The sequence below is a fragment of the Panthera pardus genome, unplaced genomic scaffold, assembly GCF_024362965.1.
Source record: "Panthera pardus isolate Hobbes unplaced genomic scaffold, ASM2436296v1 HiC_scaffold_2, whole genome shotgun sequence".
Taxonomy (NCBI): Eukaryota; Metazoa; Chordata; class Mammalia; order Carnivora; family Felidae; genus Panthera; species Panthera pardus.
In genome coordinates, this window is record NW_026526765.1 from 46,360,855 (window position 1) to 46,385,050 (window position 24,196).

The 24,196-nt window shown below is 47.5% G+C and overlaps 1 protein-coding gene across 1 annotated transcript; it reads left to right on the forward strand.

Moving 5' to 3' along the window:
- The first annotated feature begins 2,576 nt into the window (after positions 1-2,576).
- SAP30L (SAP30 like) lies at positions 2,577-17,569 on the forward strand. Its single transcript, XM_019464496.2, has 4 exons — positions 2,577-3,396; positions 8,001-8,123; positions 10,378-10,476; positions 12,254-17,569. Exons 1-4 carry the CDS (start codon positions 3,199-3,201, stop codon positions 12,380-12,382), a joined length of 549 nt encoding a protein of 182 aa, XP_019320041.1. The 5' UTR covers positions 2,577-3,198; the 3' UTR covers positions 12,383-17,569.
- The last annotated feature ends 6,627 nt before the right edge of the window (positions 17,570-24,196 follow it).

Below are 24,196 nucleotides of genomic sequence, written 5' to 3' on the forward strand. Positions count from 1 at the left end.
ATGTTTTCACTCATATGTGGATCCTGAGAAACTTAACAGAAGACCAGGGGGGAGAGGGGGGAAAGTTAGAGAGAGGGAAGGAGGCAAACCATAAGAGACTCTTAAATACTGAGAATAAACTGAGGGTTGATGGGGAGTGGGAGGGAGGGGAAAGTGGGTGATGGGCATTGAGGAGGGCACCTGTTGGGATGAGCACTGGGTGTTGTATGGAAACCAATTCGACAATAAATTCCATAGAGAGAAAGACAGACAGACAGACAGAGAGACAGAACCCATCTAGGAAAAGGAAAAGGCACCATTCTCCCCTGCTCCAGGGGCAATGCCAGGGGAAAATCTGGCGAAGAAGCTGTGTGTACTGTAGCAGCCTGGCACTGGATGTAAGTGCTGTTTTGAAAAATATCTAAGGGCAAAATATATGTGGGAAATGTAGACCTCTCATCCATACCAGTCAACTTTGGAGCCAACATCACACACTGCCTTGTATAGACACCCAACTGTTTTCTGGGTATGTGTCTGAGCTCCCCCCGCTAGAAGATATTCTCTTTTAGGGTAAAGATTATGTTTTATTCTTCTCTTGTGGCCGACCCTGAAATGGGTGTATGTAATACGTTCAATAATTTACTTCTGAATGTATGAACTCTGAGTGAGGCATTCTATTAAACTGTGCCTTTTTTCCTATTAATTTTCATCCTATATTTTCCTACTATGAAGGCAATAATTGCTTCCTGGGGAAAATGCAAAGGTAGACCAAAAGGAGAAAAATATCAACCATATTTCCACTACCCATGATAATAATTACTATTAGAACATTAGTACTTTGGTAGATTTCATATGCACAAATAGTTGCTTTCCTTTTTTTATTTTTTAACTTATATGTACACACATATCCCATATGCAATTTTAAATCCTGCATTTTTAAGTTAACATGAATACAGCACTTCTCCAACTCATCATCAATTCTTTGTTGAAGAGTCCATGATGAATTGTTCTATATAGAAAACATTTACAGTGATGTTGAAACTACCTTAAATGTTGAAAAGATCATAAATAACTGCAAAATATCTCACTCTGAAGATGTTAGGTAGTTTACCTAACCACTTCTCTTGTGGAACTTGAGGTTCTTTTTCTATTTTCCTTTTATAAATAATCCTACAATGAACATCGTTGTTTAAATTTTTCTCTGGTAGGCCAATTTCCTGAAATGGCTGTTCTGCATGTGAAATTACTAGACGAGAGAGTACAAATACATTCAAGGTCACTTAAGAAAATTTAAGATCACAGAGCATCTGCTCCTAAACATGGAAACTGGTAGCTTTCCCTTTTTCATCAGGGCACAAACCAAAAACCTCTTTAATGCCAAGCCACCTAGTACTACCAAAATAGGTACAAGTGCTCACCTAACACTCCCGCCCCCCCCCGAACACCCCCCACCCCCACCCAGGTCAATGCTACCCATCCCTAAATGATTGCGTGACCACATGACCCTATGACCCTGGGCTAGTCCCTTTGGGCCTTTGGTCATTGTTAGTCCCCAAGTTGCCCAGCAGAGAGGTGGCCTGACTAGGGGTGCTAGACTAGATTTTCCGAAGGCCCTTCTGGGTGTGTGATGCCCTGGGTACCTAACCCCAAGCTCAGGGGCTTGCTAGCTATCGTGGATAGATCGGGAGGCTTAAAGCAATAGAAGCTACAGCTTACAGAGCTTCAGGGAAGGCTCAAGATACAGCAAGCCCTTCCCCATGCCGAGATTGGCCCTTGATCCTCCACTCCAACCTTTTCTCCCGGTCTTCCGCAGTCCCCGCTTCCCCGCGCGGTTCACCCAGTCCACCCTCCAGACGTTATACTGACTTCCGATTCTTCCCAGCCGAAGGGTCACAAAAGCCCCGTAGGGGTTTTCTTCCTCCCTCTCCTCTTTCGGCGCCGACCAAGCCAGTCCCAGTCTCTACAGTCTGAGGTCTCCGCCACCCTCCAGCATCCGACTACCTTGCAATACCCGCCATCAGACCCCCATCATCTCCTCTGCACGTCTTTCCACGTATCTGTACCGGCTTGTCCCTCAGTCTTTCCCGCCATGCCTGGCTTTCTGTGCTGTTTCATCCATCCTATCTCCCATCGGTCTGCGGGTCCTCTGGCCCTGGTCCTGCGGTTTTTACCTTCTCATGACAGAACCTCTATCCTCGTCAGGTACCCCCTCAATGCCCCTCCCTATGTTTGTCCCTCGGCGCCCCCGCCCACGTCTACACTTCAGTACGCCCCCGATTGTGCTCCTCCGTTCCCGGAATCTGGCCCTCCGTCCAGCCAGGCCCCTGCTCACTATCCCTCCCCGAGCCTGAAGAGTCTGCGGCCCGGTTCCCCTCCCGCACCCGGGTAACTCTTCCCTCTTCCACTTTCTCTACTTTGAACCCATCCCAGCAGAGTCCAGGAAGTAGCCTGGCGCCGGAGACTGGCGGCGGAGGCGCCCAATGGGGTGCGCCAGCGGCGGCAGGGGCCCCGCCCACAGAGCGAACGAGGCCAATGGCCGCGCGGAGGCGGGACTTCCGCTGTCCCGCGGAGGGCGGGGGAGCGAACTGTTGTGGTGCGGTGTGTTGGGCGGGCGGCGGCCGGGTGGCCCAGGGGCTGCCGCGGGACTCGGGGCGCAGCCGAGCGGCTGCAGGGGTGGAGCGAGCCGGACGCGCCCCGGGGCCCGGGCGCCGCGGGTTCGAGGCCGGGTCCCGCGCGGGGAGGCCGTGCCACCCCGGCGGAGCTGCCCGGCGGCGAGTTTGCCCCGCAGCCGAAAGAAGGCGGGAGCCGGCGGGGGCCCTCGAAACCCCCTGGCAAGCCGGGCCCGGAGTCCCCAGGGAGCGGCTGCTTCCTGGGACGCCCTCCCGGACGCCCCCGCCGAAGGGTAACGGTTCTGGGCCCCCGGCAGAAGGCGCCTCCGGGTGACCCCCGGCGGGGCCCTGCGAGCCGCGGGAACCGACCCCGGGGCCTCGAGCGGGGAGGAAGGGGCTTTCCGGAGGCGCGGGGCCAGGGGCCGAAGGAGCCGGAGCGCAGCGGAGCAGAGCCGGGCCTCCTGGGCGCGGGGCAGGGCAGCGCCTGGTCTGGAGACGGACTCCGGGACCCTCGGGTGCGGGGGCCTCGGCGACCTGCCCCGCGGGGCGCGCGGCCGCGGAGTGGCCTACTGGGGATCCTCCCGCAGAGGGGCCGGCCCGGGGCGGGGAGATGAACGGCTTTAGCACGGAGGAGGACAGCCGCGAAGGGCCCCCCGCCGCCCCCGCCGCCGCCCCGGGCTACGGCCAGAGCTGCTGCCTCATCGAGGACGGCGAGCGCTGCGTCCGGCCCGCGGGCAACGCCTCCTTCAGCAAGAGGGTCCAGAAGAGCATCTCGCAGAAGAAACTCAAGCTGGACATCGACAAGAGCGTGAGTCCGCCCCTGCCCCTGCCCCTGTCCCCGGCTGGGTCCCCGCGCGCCGCCGTCCTCCGGCGGCTGTCCCCGGCTGAGGGCCGGACCCCGGGGCCCTCCCCGCCCTGGGCCTCGCCGCCCTTTATCTGCAAACTGGGTGGGGAGTTGCACTCGGGATTTCAAAGGCCGCTTCAGCGCAGACAGGCTCCGACTGGGATTCTGCCCAGATCCGGGAGACTGGGGGCGGCGGGGGGGGGGGGGGGGGGGGGGGGAAGGGGGCTCCGAGGACCTCTCCTTCCTGGGGAGATTTGACAACAGTTTAGGGCTTGTTGTGTTGATTTAGAGCAGGGAGACATGGGTTAATATTGTTGGCCCACGAAGGAGCAAGTGTTGGGGAGGGGGCGATGAAGGGGCCCAGCTCTTCTTTAACTTCTCCTCTTCTCGGAACCATGTTATTCCTTCAGAGATGGAAAGGTGGCAGTTACTTCCCCCCTGCCGCGGCCTCGGCTTCTGCAGAGGGTCATCGAGCTCGCTGCTTTGCATGCAGCTGTGGGGAAATGGGATTTTTCAAGGATGTGGCAGAAATAAGGCCAAGACCAGGTCTTGGGAGGCGGTTCCTGCAGTCCAAGTGACCAGGAGGAAGAAAATCAGTTTTCTTAGGAGTAACTTCTTAGGGAAGGGGGCTTTAAATTTGATTAGAATCACCCTGTGTTTTGTGCCTAATTATAGGGAAACTTTTCCTGTGTGATTTCACCACTTCTAGTTAACAATTCTAAAGATGTGCCTATTGTCAACCAATTAAGAACTTTTTAGTTTGACATCTGTTGCTGCAAGCCTTAAGTGGCTGCCTTGTGATTAGGAATTGGAAATGAGTTAAGGGGGGTTTTAATATTCTGGTAGACAAGCTAAGTTCAGGTGGTTAACATCCGTTCTTTTTTAGGACCAAAATTCCACTGTTGGGGAAAATCATAGATTGCTTGTTAAACTGAAAGGGCAGCCACTTTTTTACTTCGGGTTTTGCAGCTGAAACTGAGGCCCAGAGATAGGAAAGGACAGTGCCAAAGTGTCACAGTGACTGAGAGGCTGGTTAATTTAAAAACCCATTATCTGATTTACTTCCAAGCACCATGCATAAGCCTTGATTAAGTCTTCATAAATAAAATATCTTCCCTGCCCTTTTCTCCAGGCTCTTCCCTCCCACCCCCAAGTTTTTTTTAAGTTAACAATTACAATACATATTTGCAACTCTTGAATGGAAAGATGCTATTTTAAAAAATGGCTGGGAGTGAGTTAATGGCTTTTCTTATTACAAATCTCTATGAATGAATGGATGGATGGATGGATGGATGAATGAAAGAAATTCATCTGAGGGCAAACAATTGGCTAGAGATCCAGATTAGGACACATGCTGAAGTGAAATGCCTAATCCTAAAACAGCAGTGAATTCATCCTCTTGGAAACACTGCCTACCTTTTGTGTAGGTGGTTGGGCGACTTTACTTGAGCAGCTTATAATAATATTTTCCAATCCTTAAAAAAAAGAAATTTCCTGTTCTTTTAAACCCTTGGATGCCATGACATCTGAACAATTGTGATGCTGCCACCGGGGGGCTCCATTTACCCGGTGACCCCACTGGAAAACCTGTGTTGAGCTACGTTGGTGTTTTCACACACAGTGTCTACAAAAGAGGCATCCTGAGCCTGGCACCAGAGTTCCCCCAAAGTAATGCTTCTGGAGGAGTAGTGTTTCAAGATGGAATCACTCACAACTTGTTTCAAGGTGGTGGTGTGCAATCATTATTCCTGAAGGGGATTCTGTTTCATTCTCACAGGCTTGGGCAGGAATTCAATTCTAAGTAACTGCTGTGTTACAAGAAATTTTAGCTGTTGCAGAAAGGGAAACGGAAAAGAAAAACACTAGAGCCTTTGCTAGCACCCTCCTTCCTCAACCCGTAGCCCCCAAAGGCCACTGAGCTCTGAAATTTTTGAAAACCAGTATGTACTTCAAAATGGTTAAGGAGAAATAAGGACTATTTATCTTGTAAAAGGGTCTAGCAGAGAACCTTTTAAAATAATAGCACCAAAAGTTCAACTCAGGCAGTTTAAATTCATTTGATGTAGACATTGGCAGTATTCTATGAGTTATTAACATATAACATGTTTTCAAACATTCCTCCAATTGACATATTTCTCCTTTATTCTGGAGAAAAGTGAAGTTGAGAACAGTATAAAGAAAATGTTGGGGTAGGAAAGGACCTGTGTGAAGGATCAGAAGGTCTGAGTGACCTTGGCCAGATCATAACTCCATCTGTGTGGCTTCTGTTTCTCTCTGATCAGGGCCAGCGGGGTTACACGGGTGATTGCTAAGTTCTCTTCCATCCAGGATTCCATTATTCTAGTGTCCTGACCTGAAATCTCCCAGCCACAGCTCGGGAAATCACCTCTGCGGCCTGTTCTACCAAGTGTGGCACTCTGTGAATTTGAGAAGCTGCTTAATCTCAGAGTTTACACATGGAACTAGCTAACATGAGGGCCAGCTTCCTATCAGGGATGGACAGTAGGGTGTGAGTGTGCTTTCTTCCCTGATAAAACCTTGCCCCGTGGTCCATACATCAACCGGGAGGGATTCTTTGGGACAGCGACATGCTGTAACTGAAAGTCCTTTGACAGAGTTGACTCTGGCAAAGCTACTCCAATTTGTAACCATTTGTAACTGGTGGCTTTTGCTGGCCTAAGCTGTTTTTAGATGCGAGGGACGCCTCTGTTGGTGCGACTGCACTTACTGAACACCTGCTGTCTGCAAGATATGGTCACAATCTAAACTGAAAAGTACTCATGACTCCCCAACCCAACCACATGAAAGTGATTGTTCATCTGACTGCAAAGCGATTTTCATTATTTTCTCTGTGAAAAGACCTGAATTAATTGATGTTGGTTTCCTGTCAGCTTACTTTTATCTTTAAGAATTTAAGGAATAGGGTGACTGGGTGGCTCAGTCTGTTGAGCGTCCGACTTTTGATTTCGGCTCAGGTCATGATCTCATGGTTCATGAGTTCCAGCCCTGCGTCAGGCCTGCTGGGGATTTTCTCTCTCCCTCTCTCTCTGCCCCTCCCCTGCTCATGCTCACTTTTGCTCTCTCAAAATAAGTAAGCTTAAAAATTAAAAAAAAAGAAAGAAAGAAGGAAAGAATTAGGAGTGCCTGGGTTGCTCAGTCAGTTAAGCCATCTGACTTTTGATTTCGGCTCAGGTCATGATCTCACAGTTCGTGAGTTCGAGCCCCAAATCGGGTTCTGTGCAGACAGTGCAGAGCCTGCTTAGGATTCTCTCTCTGTGTCCCTCCGCCCCTCCCTCAAAAATAAAATAAGAACAAATAAATTTAAAAAAATAATAAAATAAAGTAAACATTTAAAAAATAAAAAATAAAAGAATTTAAGGAACAGAGGTTCCTGGCTGGCTCAGTTGGTAGAACATGCAACTCTCTATCTCAGGGTTGTGAGTTCAAGCCCCATGCTGGCACCGAGCCTACTTAAAAGAAAGAAAAAAAAAAAAAAGAAGGAATAAACTCAAATTCAGAAGTCCCTCAAGAACATTTGTGTGACATCTGCCTCAGTGTCAACAACCCCAATTCATTTACACAGGCATTTAGTTTGTTAGGTTTTTGAGTGTCTCCTCCAGCCAACCCTGGCACTTACATTCTTCAGTAAAAACACGTTACTACTTAGCTGCTGTTGCTGCCTTCACTTACTATTATGCCTCCAGCCTGCATTTGAAAATCAGCGGTAGCATCCACCTTCTTCCATGTGGCTTCTGGGAGAATGAGAATCTCTGCACCTTTCCACTTCTCTTTGTGGACCAGAGGTGTGCTGATGCAAGAAGTATAATTCTGATACACAGAAATCAAGTTTTTCAGAGAGACGTCATCCTACAGTAGTAGCTGTTGTCCGTGTGAAAATAGGAAGTCCTGTCTGCCGTCGCCACAGCCCCATCCTTCCTCCTCTCCTCCTTCCTGAGACAGTGCCTTCCAGCCCATTGTAAATTCATAACTCCTACAGGTCTGAAAATGTCACATCACTCCCTGTTTCCAAAACCTTGGGGGACTCTGTCTTAAGGAAAGTCTAAGCTGTTCTCGTAGCCCCCACCCCCGAACTCTCATTGTGCTCCCATGTGGGCCGTTATCTCCACCTCACTGACACTGTCTACCCTGGGCTGTCTCCCTCACGCCTTCTTGTCAGCCGTGTTTGAGACTCTAAGTCTTGGCTCTTCTTCCCATCTGGAATGCTTCCTATCTACCTCTAAATTCTCCCTTGTAGTCAGGGACCTCTGCACTGACTGTCCCAGCCACAGGCATGTCTTCCGTGGCTGAATCCGTACCATTTATCGTCTCTAGCCTTCAGTGAGGACTTAGTTTATGATCTGCCGCCCAGTGTGATAGTAATGTTCGTGTCTCTTTGTGGGTTTTTTCTTCTACAACCCAACATAAAACCTCTAGCAATTAGGGCCTACGTCTTATTCTTCCTTCTGTCTCTTCAGTGCTTTGCAGTGGCGAGAACCCCATAATTTGGTAGATACCTGTTGCTGTTTCCATGGAATCGGCAACTCTCACTTTAATTTGCTTCCCATCAGGTAAGGCACCTGTATATCTGCGACTTCCACAAAAATTTCATCCAGAGTGTACGAAATAAAAGGAAGAGGAAGACAAGTGACGATGGCGGAGATTCTCCTGAGCACGACACTGACATTCCTGAGGTAAAGGTCAAAAGGATCAGCTTGAGAAAGCTGGGAGAATGGATTCTAATGTGATCGTTATCTCTGGCCTGGTCCACTGGTTGTTTTCAGAAATAATTTTAGTCCCCTTTGTTTTGCTGTGGTTTGTTTGAAAAGTGAATCGAGAGAGAATCATGGTAATATCAAATCTGAGAGCTGAAAACTTAGAAATCAACTAGTCTCACTGCCCCATCATTTTACAGACAGGCACAGAGACCCGAGGTCACACATAGAGTTAGGGGGCTCCGGTCCAGTGTCCTTTCCTGTAGGCCATACTGCCTTTCTTCAAGAAACCCCTGATAAATTCTTAACTACAACCACAATGGCAAGTTTTTTTAAACTTTTTTTTTGCCTTCAGAGGTGGAGACTGAGCCTATATGGATTGAGGGAAGTCACTTGCCCTCTGTTTTCTGGTCTGCAAAATGAAGGTGGGCATTGTCAATGCATACCAGCTCTGATTTCTGTCGCTCTGATCCCTGGTCCAGGCTTGTTCCCAAGGAGCCATTCCAAAGTCAGCTATAAGGTTTCTCACCCTTGGCACTGCTGACATTGGGGGCCAGATAAGCCTTTGCTGTCAGGGCTGTCCCTGACATCATTGGATGTTTAGCCGCATCCCCAGATTTTATCCATTAGATGCCAGTCGCCACAGTAGTGACAATCAAAAAATGTCTTCAGACATTAGCAGGTGTCCTCTGGTGGGGCGGAGTGGGGGGGGCTGGGGGTGGGCAAAAGCATCCCTTGTGGAGAACCATTGCACTAGACGATGAGACTGAGACTTCTCAAACCTTCAAGGTGCCAGTGCCTCCTGTGCAAGCCTGCAGGAAGCAGTATTGGCTTTTCTTTCTATCTAAGTTGTTTTCACTTAAGACTCAGCAGAAGAAGAACCGTTGGTAATGTACGTTGAATATTTGACACATGAATATTTCATAAGGCAACTGCCTGTTAGCACTCAGAGTGGAAATGACTGCGTAGGAATAGAAAGAGTAGGCGGGCCTTTGTCTGCAGATGTGGAGAAACCCTTTGGAAATATGGTCCTTTCCCCTGCCCCTCTCGGTGTCCCTTTTTCTAGCATTGGTTTATAGTATTTTTCTGTCGCCTTTAGCGTTAGTATTATTATTTTATAAAGAAATGGATGTATTCAATTTCAATGCTTTTTACAAAAAAAAAAAAAAAAAAGGTTTGAGGAATGTTTTGAAAAGAATGAAGGACTTTGGTCCCTCATATTGATCATTCATTTTGTTTTTAAGTGCTCTCCACCTGCCCGAAGCAAGAACATCTCTTTTAGAGGCAGGTAAAAGCAGCCCAGCTTTCTGGGCCTTCAATATCTCATGACTGTGAAGCTTTCCTCTCTTCCTGTGTTAGAAAAAAAAGGGGGGGTCCTTTCCCTCTGTCATCCAGCCGTCTGCAGAGACCCCAACCTAACCTGCTGATTTGTACATTAGCTACAGTAGCTTTTCAGTTTTCCCTGAAGAGTTGTTGGGGGTTCTGATACCTGAAGGCTCAGCCTAGGGAGGAACTCTTTGAGAACAGCAGTAATTCCCACTGTCCTTCCTCATGCTCCCCGTCCAGTCTGCTGCCAAGCTGTGGCCTGTCGTCCTCCAGGATGCCTGTCTGGGTTTACCTTTGCTGTCCATCTTAGTGTCCCCCTCTAGTATCACCAGCCTCCAAAGCTCAATTCGAGTATCTCATTTCTGATCCCTGCTACAGCATCACCCCCCGCACCCCCCACCAGTCTTCCCTACAAGCCCCCACTAGACACATCTTCCTGGAACATCACCCTCTACTACCTATGGTAGCTCCTGCTTTTTGAGACCTGCTGCCCTCCAGTCCCACCTTTTAAACCTGTCACTAATGCCTATGACCCCTCTTCCTCTCATGACTTCCTCTCATGACTCTCTGTACTCCTGGTATTCTCTCTCATTCCCTACACTAGCCCCGTCCTTACCATCTTTCTAAACCCTGCTCTCCTTTGCTTCAGTTTCACTGCCTCCGTGAGCCCCCTGAGACCACCCCTTCCCAGCCAGAACTGTGTTTCCACTGTTTTTTGGTTTTGTTTTGTTTTGTCTTGTTTTTTGTCCTCCCAGCAAGTTATTAGTCCTCAGTGGATCATTTCTAAGATGTTTCTGTAGTTCTCTTCACCCCTGCCCCTCCTAGAGTAGTGCTGGGCACATAGTGCACTCCTGGTGAGTCATGCCTAATCAGGTGATGGATAATGTGTTTCTCCTCTTCTCTCCAGGTTGACCTGTTCCAGCTGCAGGTGAACACTCTACGGCGTTATAAACGACACTACAAATTGCAGACCAGACCAGGCTTCAATAAGGCCCAGTTAGCAGAAGTAAGTGGACAAATTGCACTGTAAAAAGAAAGCCAGAAGTGTGCTTCTGTCAGTGACCTTGGTTCCCCCTACCGCTATGTGTGTCTGTTGATCATAATGCCCTCCACAGCTCTGGAAACAACTTCCTAGTCCCTCTTTTGTACAATCCAAAATCCCACAGCTTTACCTGGAAAGGCCCAGTTTCTATCACAGAAACCATGGCACAGAGAGAGGAAATGACTTATTTAAAATCACACAGCAAGTTCATGGCAGAACTGAGCCTGGAATCTCAAGACTCCTGATCCTAAGTCCTGAGTGTGCTTTTGTTTGTTCATTTGTTTGAATCTTGTTTTGTAAGATTCTTTATAGATATGGTCCTTTCTGCACATCAGGTGTGTCAGATTAATCACCCCAAAACCTTTGCTCATGTTCTTTAGGAGCTATTTTTTTCTTTAGTTTTTTTTTTTTTTCCTTGATTTCTTCTACTCTGATGTTGGTAATGGAAGCATTTATTCTAATGAATAGAACCCAAGAAATTTTTCTCCTATCCTGAGCTCTGAATACAATTTGGAGGAGGGGGCGGAGAATGGTCTGTTGGCCATTGTCTTAAAATATTGACAGCCTGGCTTGATACTTCTGTCCGATTGGCATTTGTGTGAGGACCTCTCCTCATGCTTTTCTTAATGTGCTTTTCTGCCCATTGTAGAAAATTGGGAAAATGAAAAAAAGAAAAATATAATCCTACCATCCAGAGATGACCACTCTTTAGTGCTAGTTCTCTGACTTTTTTTTTTTTCATCAGTCCTAGCCCCCTCAATCCAATCAGAAATTTCCTTAAAAGTTCACAGCCCCATAGGTTTTTGATCTTTTCTTTAGGGGTTTCTTGCTGATCTATCATTTTTACTTGAAACTTCTTCAGCATCTAGATAAAACATAGTGCACAAGACTTAACCCTTTAAGGTAATGTTACCCATTTCCAGCATTCACCCTGGTGAAAGGGATGGGATGAGGTGGGGCAAGAGGAGACCTGCATTCTCAGGACTTATAAAATAAAGCCAAATGTCAGGAGTGCATAGTGAATGACAGATTATTCTTCAAATGTGATGTGTCTTTCAAGAGGCAGTTCTATTTAGGTGAATTCTTGGGTCAAACACTTACATCTGAACAACTGGCTATTCATTTGACACAATTTTACTTTATTCTTAATGTTTGTTTATTTTGAGAGAGAGAGAGCGTGCATTCGCATGAGCAGGGGAGGAGCAAAGAGAGAGGGAGAGACAGAATCCCAAGCAGGCCCCACACTGTCAGCAGGGAGCCCGATGTAGGGCTTGAACTCAAGAATCGTGAGGTCACGACCTGAGCCAAGATCAACCAACCCAGCCACCCAGGCGCCTCTCATTTGACACAATTTTAAAAAGACACTTTTCTGCCCAGTCCCAGGGCCTGAGAGCTGGAGATGGTAGCAGCTGGCCAAGCAGAGCAGTCCCAACCTGTTCCTCCATGGGGATGACCTTGACTTTTTGCCATGATGGACAGTTGGCTGCCACTGAAATAGAACTGCACTTTGGGAGTGTTGTGGGTTAAAGGGCTGCTTTTGGAGTCCTGGAAACCAAATCCCGCAGACCCCTGGAGAAGAAGGGCATTCTGAGCTGTATAGCACTGTAGGAAGTTCTGCAGTGATCGTAATCCCCTCCCTAGCTCTGGAAGCTAAGTCCTGCTCCCTCTTTGGCACAGTTCAGATTTTGTGGCCCTGATTTATGCATGCTTTAATGGACTCTGGTTTTTTTCCCTCATGTAGACTGTCAGCCGACACTTCAGGAACATACCTGTGAATGAAAAAGAGACCCTCGCCTACTTCATCTACATGGTTAAGAGTAACAAGAGTAGACTGGACCAGAAATCGGAGGGCGGCAAGCAGCTTGAGTGAGGAAGAAGCGCATCAAGGAACAAAGTATGATGCTTAATGCACAGGTGATATCTGCCACGTTTAGGCCCATAAAGACTGTTAAATTTTATTGTAAATAAAGAAGTTTGAATGATGAATACTGTAAATCTTTTCGGTCAGGAGAATCATATTCTCATGAGTCAGCATGTTATACAAAGACTTTCTTTTAAGGCAACTGCTGGACTGAAAAAACAAGACCATAATGAGATTGAGAGACTATGTATTGTAGCATTTAACAAAGCACTAAGCCAATTCTACTGGAAGTGTGGGATAAAAAATATTTCGGTACTCACCTTGTAATACCACTCTGCCTTGTGTGAGAGGTGGCACCGGGATAGCAGTGAGGCCCAGCCAGCTTGAGGAGCGGTAGACCCGGGTCTGCCGGGGACAGACAGACGTGCCCCCGCTTTGTTGCAAGCTTTGTCGTTTAGCAGCACATCAGTTCGACAGCGGTCCTCCTCACTGGCCCCGTGCCTCGCCTTGCACACAGTAGGCACTCGAGCAGTATCTGTTGGCTAGTTGCACTGTCACTGACCGTGCCGGCCTCGTAACATCTGCTTCACACCTCTAGGTAATGAGACCCCTGCCATTTCTGTTGCTCACCACTTAACTTCTAGAGTACGGAGGAAGTTCTGATGCACTAGCAGGAGGTTTCTCATCACAAGAGGATTTGAGGGCAAGCGCATGTGCCAAGCTCTGTTCATGGAGGTTCCAGAAACACTGATGCAGAGACCCTCACAGGAGACGCAGCCCTCTGCACACCATCTGTGCTTTACTTTTTGGGGTGAAGTTACGAATTATGACTTCAGTCATTCTAGGCCATAAATGCTTTGACAGATGGAGATATTTAGTGATCTGGGGCCTATGTTTTCAGAAGTACGAATCCTTAGTTCACAACCACCAAGAAAGCTGCCAAGGATCATGTAATTCCTGCTCATAAGTCCAGTTCTGGGACAAAAAGTCTGACTGGCCTTGACTCCCTGGGCTCGGGGTCACCAGCAAATCATGAGTTTGAGCTATTCGCAAAGGTCAGTGCCATTGTTCATTTTTCTGAGCAGTTTGCCTCCCTTTTAGGGGAAAAAGATTGCTAAAATGATTTTTTTTTTTTAAGTATGAATAATTACCTGAGTTTTTTTAATGTTCAAAACCTCAGATTCCTCTATCTTCTTATATCAGAGCCAAAGTCTCCTTTGAAAGCAAAGCTTTATACCCAAAAATATGCTTTTGAAAAAGTTTCTAATCAGTGTATTAGGGGACAAAGGATGTGAATAGGGGCTGGGAGAAAAAGAGAAGAAAAGGACTTGGATTCTAATTTCTGACCGTCTTGACACATACTGTGGTCAAAAGTATCATTTTCTTACTCAGTTTCAATTGTGAGTTCTTTCTTAAGCCTTAAATTGTAAAAGGAGCTGTGGATGGCCTGGCCCGGCAGAAAGTTTTAATGTCCCACAGATGGCTTACTCTGGGCATCAGCACAGAGAAGTCAGAACAAAACCCCACTAAGCAGGGTGGTGCACTTTCTGAAGGTCTCCGCTCTGTGAGGCAGAGGGCCATGCTCTCTGTGGACCAGGGACAGGCCACCCTGTCACTAAAATGCAGTGTGTTCCATTGCAGCAAATTTTCACCAGTGTTCAGAATGCACGTCTAGCAGATTACAGCCTTTTTAAATATGTATAAATGAATGTACATAGAGCATACTCTAGACTATGAGGGGATCTTATTTTAATACACCGGCTATGGATGGCACGTCAAGGTACTCTCTGAGTGTTTTTAGTCATTCAGATTCAGTATGTAGAAATTGTCGTACTGCGTGTAGCTGAAAGATGTTGGTGTGTGGACATCAGGAAGGCTCAAAGGTTATGTGGCTTGTATGGGTTTTTTCCTAAGAGGCTGAGTTAGAAAGTCTTTGGAGGCATCAAACACCAAGCCCCCCCCCCCCTTGTCAAGGGGAGTGTTTTCTCATCAGGCTGCAGTTTGGGGGGCCAGATAGGCCTAGAGGTTAAGGCACTGGTAACCCGCTGTCTGGAAAGGTCCATCTCTTGTCAAGAAAGTGTACCTTTCTGATGTGTAAGTGAAAATTGCAGATGTGTAGATCCTGTCACTGTTTCTTGAACAGCAGGTCCGTTTCCCAGTGGGGAGAGACAGCAGTACGTTTCTGTACAAGAAGCTGTGGTGTTAGGATCCATCTGTTCACGTGTATCGGTAAGCGCGCTCTGGTTCCAGCCAGAACCCCGGGGAGACTCGCACCTTCGGCCAGACGCTGTGCCGCCTCTCCTCGGAAGAGGTGCTTTTGGAAAATGGAGGTCGTGGGTATCTTTTCACCCTTTGAAAACGTGTCAGATGAGAGAAAAGACAAAGCTATCTGAACTGACGTTTCTCATGTGTGCAGAAATCTGTTCTTTCATCAAACCACTAAGCCGCTTGCCTTAGCCTCTTCTGCAGTTTCCCATGGCTTGATCTGTGCGCAGGAGGCTTCTGCCTATGGGAAATGGCGGGGCCCTCCGAAGGAGTGGGGTTTGGGGAAAGCAGTGTTCATCTTGGCTGCCTACATTTTTACGCACCTGCCAAGGACTCTTGCGCTTCTCTCCACCTGTAATGTTGCAACATTGCCTTCTCTCCTCTTGGTGCTCCTGGGCAAAACTGGAATGTGAAATCCAGAGCGGACGTTGTCTTCTTAAAGAGTATGGTGCCTGCCTCGGTCCAGCCTGGTGTGGTTCTTTCATATGCGCTGAAGGTTGTCACGTGGAAATGTCAGCATCCTGCCACTCATGTCACTCTGATTTAGGGTTTTAAAAAAACAAATGGACAAACTTCTTATTTCAGCAAACACACTCTTAGGTTGGCAACAGCATGTGAAAAAGATCGTAGCTGAATCCCATGAAAGATTGAAACCAAAGGCTTCAAGATTGGCATTGTAAAATGACAAGGAATTTCACTTATGTGTTAGAGCCACCAAGTTGGTAGATGTTCCTGTCATAGCTAAATATTCACTGCTAGCCTTCCAGGGAACAGATATTAATAATTGTTTGCAGCTGGAATGTCACATCTAACCTTGGCATTTCTGCTGCTTATTTTGTGGGAACTTCTTGGTTAATATCCTGCAGGACAACCAGCTGGTAGACAAGGGAGAAAGTAGGACAGGGGATTTACTTGGGAGCCCTTGTCTGTTGAAGTAGGCTGTCCAGACCGTGGATCCCAGCAAAGTTGCTTCATGGAAGTCCCCTAAAGGCTCTCAGTCCTTATAATGGTGAGATCCAAAAGTAAGGAAAGGGTCTTTGAGTCATCAGTCCGGTCTCCCCACAGGTGCTGACATTCTGCCTACAACTGTCCCACCAAGGATTTGAGCAGTCTGGGTTTAAACATCTCTGAGGACAGGGAACTCACTACCTCCTGGGGAAGCCTGCTCTATCTTTGTAAACCTCTGGCTTTTCTGTGTTCTCTGTAATTTCCATCTTAGTCTGTCCCCAGTAGGGGCCATGTGGAACGAGTTGTTCATCTTGGCCAAGGACCCAATCGCTGGCGCTGTCCCATGGCCTAGCAGCCATCTTTTGGAAAGGAGCAGCTGGCAGATGGACACTTTGGTGTGCTGACTGTCCTTCCCCCTCAGCATTGGTCCATTTAGTTTCTTGTTGAAGGATGTTGTGGAAACACCATCAGCCTGGTTATACTCACTTGTTGCCGCTGAAGCTAACGGAGGGGTCAAGAGAGGAAGGGATGCTATCAGCCTGATAAAAAATAACCTAAGAAGGTGTGAGACCCTGGTTCCATGCTTGCCACACAAAAACAGATGCTCACATCACTCAGGAAGAGTTTTAGCTAGAAGATTGTAAAACACTGCTCCCTGTGGAGTGTAAAGGTTCCACGGCTACTGAGGGCTTCTACCTTAAAATTTCTGCAAGTTCTTCACACGTTTTTATTGAGCAAACGAAGCTTAGGATACCTTGGAGGGGGGGTACACCACATGTCTCTGTGTCCTAGAAGTGCCATACTTTCAAGCTGGAAAGTCCTTTAAGGTTGCTGGTGCGCCCTCATTCATTTTAAAGACAGGAGACTAAAATTCAGAACAACTTGCCCGAGTCACATGGCACTGTCTGGACTAACATCTCGTCCTCCTGACCTGTCCAGAGCTCTGCTCACTCTCTGACTTGCACAGGACTCAAATCCTGTCTAATGTAACTGCCTTCAGATTCTTGAGACCTGGCCACTGAGCAGAGAGGTTCCCAAGGCCATCTCTTCGGGGCTGTGAACCAACATGCTGAGCTGCTCAAGGTCGTGTGAAATGATTAGGAAAGCAGTCAGCTGAGTTTGCACAATGAATGTGAGGGGAGAACAGTTCTAGCTTATGATTTAAGACTGTGATTCAGAAGCCCTTGTGGGAGACGTAGTGTTGCCCTAGAATCTAAGTTCTCACAAAATGGGCTTGCTCTGTGATCTGTTGGTCAGGCTTCTGCCTTTCATGTGGTCCTCTGGGGTTGTGTCACTCAGATGGCCCTGACTTGGACAGACACAGCTCTGACGCCCTGTGATTCCCAGCCTCCCGGCCCCTGTTACTGGGCTAGGCAGTTGAACTGAAGGACAAAAGTAAACTCAAGGTCATGGCCTGGAAAGCACGGTGTTTGGGGGTGCCTTTTTAGTCCCTTCATTTTATTGCAGACTGTTCCCAAGTTCAAGGTTGGGTCAAGTTGATCTGATGTTTTGAGATGGAGTCTAGTCTGGGGCAAGGTGGGACCTCTTCTTAAGGTAGAAATGTCTGCAATCAGTTATTTCACCTGGCTCACGTCTTAAACCACAAACCCTCCGGTTGCTCTCACTCCATGAATGCATCTTCGCCAATGGCGGAGGGTCATACAGGACCCCTGTTTTACGTGTCTGCTCTCCATTATGCCCATCAGAATGTTTTCAGCGTGTGGGTTTGTTCTCCATTTTGTAACTGCCTTATCAAAAAGCAAGTGCCCTTCCATTCCAGGCCTCCTCATACTGTACTTGTTTCCTGCCAAATTTGGGGGATCACTTGTATTTTAATTTTGTAATCTATGGCTCTGTACTGTTGAAAGGCTCTCCATTCTGTGGGGTCTCCTTAGTATGTACGTGACTTTTCATGTTGCAATATCACACGGATGGGACGGCCCGACTTTCACTCTTAATAAACGATCTGAATGAATAACAAGAGACACATTCTGTTGTTCTCCTTGACCGTCCACATGGAATTCAGATGCTTTCACTTCCGTATTTGGCCCCTGGCTGTGTAGTTACAGCGATTGCTGCCAGCGGTTTTTCCTCCAGACTCTAACTACTAGCTCCTACATTCCCCCTTCCCATCCCAGTGCACGTCGAGTAAGTTTAGGTCACAGAAGTTTATTCCTGCTCTCCCACTCATGTGGAAAGAGATTGAGGGGTCCAAAGGCTGGAGTGTGGAGCCTGAATGCTGCACAGCGAGCCCGACACGCTGAGCAAGGAGCTTCAGTCTGGGTCTGCAGTTATCCACGTATAAAGCGAAGGCCTTGAGTAGCCTGGCTGGAGGGCTGCAGGTTGACGTGCCCGCAGGGGCAGCCGGGGAACTCACGTCCCTCCTGAGGGCAGCTGCCACTCCGCTCCGGCCTCTCATTGCCATTTGGGGATGCCAGCCCTGTGGGCCCAGTTCTTGAGATTTCACAAGAGGAGCTGGTAATCTGGATCTTCATATAAAGATCTCAATGTTCAAATGTCTCAAAACTTATTTTTCACAGGATATGGACTGGTGTGTCTTTACCTACAGTAAAGGCTTGCTATTTAGAGTTCGTCCGTCATCTGAATGCTTGTTAGACATGAAGAATCTCCGCCCCCCTCACCTGCCAACTGTCTACTGAATCAGCTCTGTGTTTTAACAAAGTCCCCAGGCAAGTCACGTGCTCATGACAGGGTTAGCTGACTGGGTTGTGCTGGTGGAGGTCCCCGAGCCCTCATGGGATGAAGTCCCTTGCCCAGCCAAGCCTGAGACTTTCACATCTGCCATTAGTGCCACTTTAGCACACCTCTGTCCTCAGAATGAAAGGGAATAAAATGCAATAAATATATATTTTTTAAGTTTAGTTTTTTTGTTTTTGTTTTTTGAGAGAGAGAGTGCATGCATGCAGGGGAGGGGCAGAGAGAATCCCAAGCAGGGTCTGTGCCATCAGTGTGAGCCCCACGTGGGGCTCAAGCTCATGAACCATGAGATCATGACCTGAGTAGAAATCAAGATCGGGCGCTTAACCCACTGAGCCACACAGGTGCCCACAGTGAATGTTTGTCTTCATCTTACTAGTTAACCAGAAGTAATAAATACTAACTCTGAAACTTTAAACAGCATTGACAGTGCGGTTGCCCTCCTCGCCACCCCACTCCCATTCCACTTCCTTGTGTGGAGGGTGACTTTTCAGGGGGCATTTTGGGGGCATTGTGGGTGGGGAGTCTTAGCTGTCCGTGGGAGCCCACAGGATTAGTGATGGATTGCTGCCGAAGGCCGCCATTATTTAGGTGAGTCCTGAGCAGATTTCCTTCAGACAGCAAAGGAAGTCCTAATTTGCATACCATGTTCTCTCCATGTGAGTGTAACATAAATAGTTCTCTCCGTTCCTTTGCCTGCTGCCCTCCCATTCTTTCACAGAGAAGCATCGGGCTGCCTGATGTCCTCTAACCCCGCACCCACTGAACCTCAAAGAGGCGCTTTGTTCCCAAGCTTCCCCTAAACTGACCTCTGCTGGAGTCCACCTCCTGTGAGGATCCGTAGACATGAGTCATGTTGGAAGGATGAACCCACGTCTTAACGTGCAGAAGTTTCACTAGGAACCAGACACCCTTTATTCAAAATAGACTCTTAGAATATTGAACATCAGATCGTCTGAAGTCCAACGTTTTTGCAAGTGTGGCTCTTGCCACTTCCCGCCGCTAAGAATCCCCTAAGAATGCCGTATACAATGCCAGTTCCTGGGCCTCCATCCCAGATTGTCCGAACAAAAAGCTCAGGGCTGAATTCCAAGAATGTGAATTTTTTAATTTCCCCGAGCAAGACTTAAACTCAATAAAGAATCTGGTCCAGAGGTTACAATCCAGCAGCTTCAGCCTCACTGAGAATACTTGTTAAAAGTTCCCAATGAGATCCTACTAAATGAAAATCCCCTCAAGTGGGGTCCAGGAAACCATTTTTATAAAATCTCCTAGAGCATTTGTATGCACATCCAGGTTTAGGAACCACTGAACTGAACCCTCGCCCCCAAACACACACACACACACACACACACCCAAGACTCAGGACAAGAAAGTAACTGTGTTCCACCTGGAACAGCTCAGAGGTGGCAGAGCCTGAGCAAATAGAGTGACATGCACAGCCACAGAGACACAGTTAAAATGCATCACTGGAATGGATACTCTTCAGTCTGGATAAAACCAGAATGAAAATAATCCACCGTTCCTAGCACTCTGCCTGGCATATTGGGCAACATTATAAATGTCCAGAATTGAATCTTCCATTTGCTTAACAGTTTTTAGTTTATAGGGATCATTAACATCTAGAAACAATAATAGCTATCAAGTGCATTCCAGACAACACGCTGCTAGTTTTACCTGCATTGATTCATTTCATCTCACTACAATTACATAAAATAGGAGCTGTTGTTAACTCCAATTTATAGAGGTGTAAATGCAGGCTTGGAGAGGAGGAGCTTTCCCAAGTTAAAAAGCTAGAGGCACTCCTGGGATTGGGTCCAAGGGTCATCTGGTCCGAGGGACATGTCAGCCTCACCGTCCAGGAAATCAGGAATGCCACACTTGGAAGGAATAGAGCCACAGTTGCCCTTGTCCAAATCAACTGAATTTACCAAACTTTAATGAGGGATTCCTAGAAGCCACTAAGACTCTAGTTAGGAAATTTAATAGGGTTTAATGGAGGTTAACAAGGTACATCCAACTTTCCAGCCAGGTTTTAACTTCCCAGAGCTGAGCGGAGATTAACAAGCCCAGGAGGTGTAAAGGCACCTGCGTGATTTAATGGGGTTAATGAAACTGTCAGAGGTTGGCCGAGAGGGACAGAGCCAGAGCATGCCGCTGTGAATGACTCAGTCTGGTTGAGGTCAAGAGACATTTACCGAACAGCTGAAGCCTGTCCTGTCCTGCCCTGGGCACCACAGGGGTAGCAGGTAAAGGAAGGCCACAAGCACCATGCCAGCCTTGGTTAGTCCTGGTTGGTGGGATTTGGAGTTTTCCTTTCCTCTTTGTGCCTTCTTGGTGTCATCTAAATCATTTATAATGGGCATGAATCATTTTCACCAAATCTATAAAATTAAAGCAATGTTTTAGGTGCCCTCAAAGTACCTTTTCTCCACATGCATAGTTTTTAGGTTATATATTCCTCAAAGCTGTAGAAAATAGAAAAGTAAAAACAACCACAATAATACAATCTTAAATTTGGGCAGCACTTAACTGGTAAAGGGCCATCACCCATCGTCTCTGTGGGGTTTGTCATACCCTATGAAATCATGCTATACGAGGTCATACTGGTCAGTGGGAAAGCCAAAGTAAATCCTCTCTTCTGCCTCCCCGATTGGTGCAGTGTTTTCACTGAGCACCTACTATGTGACAGGCCTAATGTTAAGCACTTTACATCCCAGCACATTGCCACATAGGTGCAAAAGACTAGTCTCATGACCCTAGATGCCACTTTTGCACACCTAGATGATAACTATTATTCTATTTCCTAGTTTAGAAAGGTGAAATCACTTGTACAAGGCCACCAGAAAGTGGTGGGGACAAGAGTCAAACACAGGTCTGTCTGACCCCAAAGTGCGGTGTGCCAAGATGCTTGCTCGTTGGACAAGCTATTGTCTCATGGGAGCATTGTTCAGAGCAGTGAAGAAGTCATATAAAAGGGAACCGGTTCTAAAAGTATTATAATAAATATGTCAACACTGAAAAATCACATCTAATGACATGGAAGCGCTTTCATATCAGGTTAGAAATACTAGACAGGGGCACCTGGGTGGCTCAGTCGGTTGGCCAACTTCAGCTCAGGTCATGATCTTGCGGTCCGTGAGTTCTAGCCCTGCGTCGGGCTCTGTGCTGACAGCTCAGAGCCTGGAGCCTGCTTCAGATTCTGTGTCTCCCTCTCTCTGACTCTCCCCTGTTCATGCTCTGTCTCTCCCTGTCTCAAAAATAAATAAACGTTAAAAAAAATTTAAAAAAAAGAGAAATACTGGACAGGTGGGGTGCCTCAGTGGCTCAGTCATCAGTTAAGCATCTCTTGATCTCAACTTGGGTCTTGATCTCAGGGTTGTGAGTTCAAGCCCACACTGGGCTCCATGCTGGACGCAGAGCCTACTTTAAAAAAAAAAAAAGAAATACTAAATATGTATACTATGTAGATATATATGTATACATAATATATGAATATGAGTGATATACATATGTGGCTATGCAGATGTACATGTTGTATGTATACGTGCTATATGTGTATACACACAAATACGTGTTTCTATACACACACACACAAACACACACACACCCCTGTATCTGTGACTGTGGCCATATCTGTAGGCATATCAAAACACCTATTTACCAGCTCCACGTATAGCCATACTATAACTGTACCTATATGATTCAGAGGAAGGGGAACATAGGAAGGAAAAGGCTTTGAAAATCAAGGGAACTTCCTAGAATAAAAGGCTCCTAAGCAGGCCCTTGAAGAAAATGCAAGGTTTCATGGGAGGCAGGGGTGAGGGGCAGTCCAGTTGGGAGCCTAAAGCCCCAGATACCAGAGTGAGGAGCATGGACTTTGGAGTCACCAAACCTGCTATTACCAAAAACCACACCAAGCAGTGAAATATGGCCAAGAAAATGTTTGAGTGTCTGCTGTGTGCCCAGTGTCTGAGGGAATCTGGAAAGGGAGTCCATCCCCCAGGAGCAGGGAATTTCAGAGGAGTTCATTCTCAGACAGGGATGGAAAGTAATCCTTCCAGTGCAGAAATCCTAGGATCTGCAGGAAAGCTTCGGAGCCTGGCACCGGCCCTTCTTCTGACAAAGGAGCTGTGCATACTGGGCTCGTGCCCTCGTAGAGAAGCCGGTGAGGCTTAGCAAATGTAATGAGCTTAATTAAGCTAAGACGGCTAATGAGACTTCCTGAGGGTTCACGACGACTGGGAAGATGGGACTGTGCGAAGGGAGCAGCAGGAGGACACCTGTGCCCAACCAGACCCCTCTGAGGATCCTGCTTCGGGGATGCGGTATGCAGGGGCGGACCAGGCTTCAGCGGGAGCAGTGCAGTCAACTGGGCAGGGGTTGGACTTTGCCGTGTCAGCAACAAACCGCCTGAAAGTGAAACCGTTACTAATGAAGCTTAGGGGAGCCCAAAGGATGAGGACTGAGGAAAGCAACTACCGACACATCCCCAGCCTGTCTACTGGGGTTCATCTCAACTAGAAGAATTTGAACTTCACTAAAGCCAATTGAAACGGCTATGGGGCACCTGGGTGGCTCAGCCGGTTAAGCGACCACGTTGGCTCAGGTCGTGATCTCCCTGCTCTTGAGTTCCAGCCCATGTTGGGCTCTGTGCTGACAGCTCGGAGCCTGGACTCTGCTTCAGATTCTGTGTCTTCCTCTCTCTCTCTCTCTCTCTCTCTCTCTGCCCCTCCCCCCACTTGTGCTCTGTCTCTCTCTCTCTCAAAAATAAAGAAACATTAAAAACATTTTTTTAATTAAAAAAAAAAAAAAGAAAGAAACAGTTCCAAAGAGGCTCCACCACCATCAACGGTAAAGGTATTGATTTCTGGTTGCTAGTATCATTTTCAAATGCATACTATTCTTGTTTCTAGCAAGGAATATTTCCAAAGCTGTATATGGTAAAGTGGTCAGGACATACCTGCGGAAAAAATAGCTATTATTTGTTAAACACCTACTTAGTGCTAGACACCATGCTGGAGTATTTATATGCAGGTCATGATCCTCATACAAATCTGCAAAGAAGCGATTATTATCCTTGATTTTCTGATGGGGAAACTGAAGCTCAGAGAAGTTAGATGGCTACCTGGGGTCTTAGGGTGAGCTTGAATTTGAACCCGTGTCAGTCTGACTCCTTGGTGCAACCTCTACTGCAGAGAGAAGTCGAATATCAACAGTGTGGGGGAGATGGGGGGGGCAGTAACAGCTGTTAGAACTTGAGATCCCAGAAGTCTGGGGCGTTCAGTGTAGGGGAAAAGCCCTCCGCATTAGCCCCGTGCAGTAGTGACAGAAGGGTTTGAGTTACCAAGAGAAGAGTGTTAGGTTCGGTGGCTCCTCTCCAAAGAAACAGAACAAAGTGCGTGATGCATTTTAGACTTTATACAGTAGGGAAACACAGACCCTTGCTCCAGCGTGCCTTTAGGGAAGAAGGCCTCCAAGGTCCCTGGGAGTTAGCCTCATTCCCAGGACTCCTAGCTCTGTGAACTGTCTGGGTCCCCTTTCTGCTCCCCTGGGCTGCCAAAGGAAGGTAGAAAAAAGTGTGCCTGGGACTCTGGAGCCACTGCCTAAGGGAGTCTGGAGTCCTTACTGGTGTCTGTATGCTAAACACAGAGGAAAGAGTACGGCCACCAGGTGGCGCCCTCCCCCTAGTAGCAGCCCGAGGCCCCAGGGGAAGGCTCAGGGGTATTTCCTGTCCCCTCACAGGTACTGTGTTTGGTGAGTCTTTGAGTCAAACCATTGTAAAAATCTAAACAAGGCAGAAAGGGACTTAGATCTCTGGTCTGACTCGCTCATTTTACAGAGGACACCAATGTCCAGTGCGGGCAAGGAAATGCACAAGGTCGCACAACA